General features: G+C 35.1%; 1 protein-coding gene across 1 annotated transcript; it reads right to left on the bottom strand.

Annotated features, from left to right (window-relative positions):
• Positions 1-1,949: 1,949 nt before the first annotated feature.
• Positions 1,950-3,825, bottom strand: LOC105329989 (uncharacterized). The gene is made up of 4 exons (XM_011431515.4): positions 3,653-3,825; positions 3,323-3,446; positions 3,077-3,147; positions 1,950-2,545 (listed from the first exon to the last, which is right to left on the bottom strand). Exons 1-4 carry the CDS (start codon positions 3,729-3,731, stop codon positions 2,289-2,291), a joined length of 531 nt encoding a protein of 176 aa, XP_011429817.2. The 5' UTR covers positions 3,732-3,825; the 3' UTR covers positions 1,950-2,288.
• Positions 3,826-4,650: the final 825 nt, after the last annotated feature.

Genomic DNA, 4,650 nt, shown 5'->3' with positions numbered 1-4,650 from the left:
GTGCTTGAAAGACATGACTAATGCCAGTAAACCTCGCAGACGTCAGTCTGAACCCTCGAAAACAAATATATTCCAGAGAGATAACAAAACACTGGCATTAATAATATTCCTTTATTTCAAAATGGTATAGCGCAGTAGAAGTTTCGTAAAATACATATATCAAACAAAGACAGACAAGTATTCCTTTTAAAGAAATGTGGTCACACGAACTATTTTTTTTATTCCAAAAGTAATTTTTTTTAGCATAATGTATGATGTTGATATCTTATATTGATGTCCAGTAATTTCAATGGCATTTTATTTTTTAAAGTAAAAAACTTTTTATGAAAAATAATAAATAAAAGATTTATTTATGAAAATAAAAAAGCATTTTTTGTACATATTTTTCAAATCCATGGATAAAACCTTTTTTAAAAAAACGTGTTTTATAAAGAAGAAATAGAAGACAATCTACACAAGCCACTATGGGAAATTATTTTTCTGCCTTGTTATTTAAAAGAAAAAATATTAATTGCTGGTTCATACAGGTATGACGTACGATAGTCAATGGATAAAAATAATTAACATATCCATTATTGTAGATATCAAATAAACGTTAATTTGATAATTTGATAATAGTCATTTGATAAACTAAACGATGGTATGATACATATAAATGCATAAAAGGTGTTTAAGATTCAAGGAATGCGTGTGTTCGTAGGCGGGCAAATTGATTTACACTTGGTAGGTCTTGATTATGGGTTACAATTAATAGTTGTATGAACACAATCGGACTTCAAACGAATTGGGGGGAGAACCGACTTTACGTCAGTCTACGTGCAAGCATAGTGTACATTTTTGTAAATGTAAATATAGTGTACATGTAAAAATAATCACTGCAATCCAACAAAGCACGGCAGTACTCGTCATATACCGCTTGTGTATATATCGAAAATATCTGCATGTCCCTGTACATGTTTATTATATCATAATAACCGGGTGAAATTACATGAAGTAGTATACAGAAATTCACCGAAATTATGTCATGTTTTGAAAATTTCAGTATCAGATATCACCATAGGTTTCAATAAATATAAGCATGTATATAATATATTATAAAATCATTAAGCAAACAATTATTATACATATATGAAAAATGTATAACTTGCATGATAGGAATAAGATAGAGGTGTAAAAAAGGTAATTGATCAATTATTTTGGTCAAAGTTGATGAAATACACAGCAATTAAAACTGATTTTGAAGAAAGAAGTCAACTTATGGTGCAAGCGTGTCATATATTCTTCGAAATCTAGTTCACATATGGACTTATATATGGTATACGTAAAATCGCAATGCTGACAAAATTTTCACATGACGTTCAGTGACGTCACTTACCACCCTGTACAATCTCTCACCAGAGGGCGCGTTCCACAAGCTTTGACTGTGTTGTAGCAAAGCGTAATATGCCCTCTGGTGAGAGATTGTGTCAATTATACAATGTAGCTCCGAAGCCAAAAACCGTACTTTCCCTAGAAACGATAGTCATATACATGTAGGCTCAAACGTTATATATATTTTATATATATTTATATTATTTGGATGGCAATGGGAAACAGGCAATATAGACAGAATTTCAATTTATTTATTTCTCGCCATTAATGTAATGGCAAGCATAAATGATAAATGGTATACGTGGTGAATAAAACCAGATTAAAAGAGGGTCAATGGTTTATAACAGCTTTCAGGCACGTAGCATCGGGGGGGGGGGGGGGGGGGGGCTGCTACTTTTTTGCGCAGCATGCAACGGTTTTTCTTCAATTTACATACAAAAAAATGAATTAACATGGAGTTGCCCCCCCCCCCCCCCCGACTTTTCTGGGACCTGGTGAAAATATGGAAATACAGTGAAATTGAAGTTTTAAAAAGTATTGCTGCCACCCCCCCCCCCTCCCCACACCACCACGGATTTGGATTTTCTGGAAAGTAACCTTTATTCCTTTTTTTGGATGAGTCTGCCCCCCTCCCCACTTTCAAAAACGATGCTACGTGCCTGTCTCTAATTGGAGGCTGGATAATCAACATCAGACCTAGCATAAAAAAAAAAGAAAGAATTTTTAGGCTATATACAAACTACTACAAAGTGAACAAAAATTCAAAAAGTTTCCTCTATCTTTGTTTACAGAATGATAGTTTATAAGTAAACAATTCAGATCTGAAAATCGAGGGAAACTCTGACGGTTAATTTGTTGATCATCCAACCTCCTTACGCTGTCTCAACACTTCTAGCTGGCACCCGAGGCACTCGATTTCAACTCTTCTGTGTATTTTCTGCAGTCTGTGAGTAATCAACAGGTGCCCCCGTACTATATCCCTGTCCGTAGGATGGAGACTGTCCCGTACTGATCCCATAAGTCTGAGGTTGCCCGTAACTAGCAGTAGCTTGTCCGTAATTTGGAGGCGGTCCAGAGGATTGTGATTGTCCGTAGGCCTGTTGTCCGTACGCTGCTGTACCCTGCTGTTGTCCGTAAGTGACCATTGGTGGCGGCGTTTGGTTTCTTCTGCGACCTTAACAAAGAAAACGCCAAAGTCTTTAAACAGATAGACGTAGTTTCCTAATTCACTTGAAGACTTTGATGTGAGAGACATGTATTGCAAACCTACATCCTTAGAAGAGCCAATCTCTAGTTAAATATCACCCGATATCAAATAAAGTGAATTATAGTACAACGCAATTTAGGGGGAAAAATTAGACGCACTTTTTAAAGTGGGTTGTGGTAAAAGCGCAATTCATGCAATACCCGTCACAAAAAATAGATAACAGGTCTTCTTCTACTTCCTTGTAGGACTTTATTTTTTTTAACGTACGGTATGCAGTCGTATTACTTATCTAATTAAACAAAATGTAAAGAGCTCTTCAATATGTGCTTCAAAATTCGAGATATAAAAAAACCCCATTCAATTATATATATTATTATTCATTATACATGTATTACGTTTAATCTTAATAACAAGTAATATTTTCGCCTTTGATCCCGTATGGACAGTTCAAAGCAAGAACGGTCATTAAGATGAGTAGAAACTATAGACTGTACTCACGGTAACACACACATCCGATGGTACAGCTGATGATCAGAGCGACCACGGCAACTATAGGACCGACGATTGTTCTGTAAACAGGAATACAAATTTGAAAGATCTGAATGGTTTTAAGACATACGCAAAACTAGAAGAGGAAGAGGGTTCACTCCCCCCCCCCCCCCCCGCCACCCTTGACAAATCCAAGACTTTTGAATTCTCACAGTAAAAGATTAATTGATCGAGTGATATTGAACCAACACCTACCCTATGCTGAGACAGGTTCTACTTCCGCTACAGATATACCCAAATGGACAGCAGAAGTCCTTTCCTTTACAACAATGGTATCCGTCATTGATGCACTGACTGTCAGAATAGCACACCCCGTAGCCTGGCGTACAAATGTAATTACATGTGTATTTATAACTAATTTATGTTCATTGTACCAAAACTAATAAAAAGTAAGAGAGAGAGAGAGAGAGAGAGAGAGAGAGAGAGAGAGAGAGAGAGAGAGAGAGAGAGAGAGAGAGAGAGAGAGAGAGTTTATATTATCTATAATCCGAGGCAAAAAAAAACGAAAATAAAAAAAGTACCTACGAGGAAAACCATAATAGCAATTTACTGCCGGCACTACAATGACAAAAACTGCCAGAAAAAGAGAAAGTTTGGTCGCCATTTTCTCTCCGTGGTCAACGTGTGTCAAATTCAATAATACCGATGTCAACAAGACGCCACTGTTATCGTGCAGTTACCCGCGAGAATTTGAGACTCTCTCCTCTTATCATTAAGCCAACGAAAGAATGCGGTATTTCGAAATACAGTGGTTCTATTGCGACAAATTATCATCAACTTTGCTAAATGCGTAAATTTTTTCGACCACACAATTAATTAAAAAAATGGCAATTTTTTTAATTAATCACAGGCACTAGACATAACAGGTTACGCAGAGCATGTAATAAAAAATAAAAAAAACTATAATAACAAATAGTCGTCTTTAAATCATAGACGGTTGAAAAGTAAGATATAAAAAATATTTATTTCGGTGGAAGATATACACAAATTTAGCCCCTGTTGTCGTATGCCACAAAGTAAGGTTTACATGAGCACTTGAAGGTAAATAAGATTTATCAGTACATTTCGTATAAATATGCCACACTATGTATCTAACCTTAAAATCAATATCGACGGCCGCTTTTATTAAGGTGGAATGCTACACCAAAGTTTTATCTCATGGATCATCAAAGTATCATGTCTGACGCATACATGTACATGCAAAAACAAAGCAAAATAAAACAAAAACGATATAATGCTTTTAATCACGTTGTAGTATAGACGATAAATATTATAGACGATAAAATCATCTTTCAGAAATGATATTAAATAATTCATAAAATAAAATTTTGGTATAGCATTCCACCTTAAGCAAAAAAAAAAAAAAAAAAAAAAAAACAGAAAAGGCTCATCACTCTTTTATTTTTATTAGACTTTAACGCGCCCAATGGTCAACAAAACATAACATTCAGATATACCTAGAACCATTTTAACAAGACCTGAAATAATCAGATTTGATTTGTTCAGCTAGAAACGACAAAATT

This window comes from Magallana gigas, chromosome 9 (genome assembly GCF_963853765.1).
Source record: "Magallana gigas chromosome 9, xbMagGiga1.1, whole genome shotgun sequence".
In the NCBI taxonomy this organism is placed as follows: Eukaryota; Metazoa; Mollusca; class Bivalvia; order Ostreida; family Ostreidae; genus Magallana; species Magallana gigas.
Note: the sequence above shows the minus strand (reverse complement) of the source record. Positions and strands in the feature narration are given on the sequence as shown.

What these genes read in the sequence shown, in the direction of transcription:
- LOC105329989 (XM_011431515.4), bottom strand. Translation starts at nt 3,731, where the DNA reads ATGGCGACCAAACTTTCTCTTTTTCTGGCAGTTTTTGTCATTGTAGTG. An exon ending in TTGCTATTATGGTTTTCCTC is followed by an intron (nt 3,447 to 3,652) that starts GTAGGTACTTTT and finishes TTTGTACGCCAG; the next exon opens with GCTACGGGGTGTGCTATTCT. An exon ending in CATCGGATGTGTGTGTTACC is followed by an intron (nt 2,546 to 3,076) that starts GTGAGTACAGTC and finishes TTCTTTGTTAAG; the next exon opens with GTCGCAGAAGAAACCAAACG.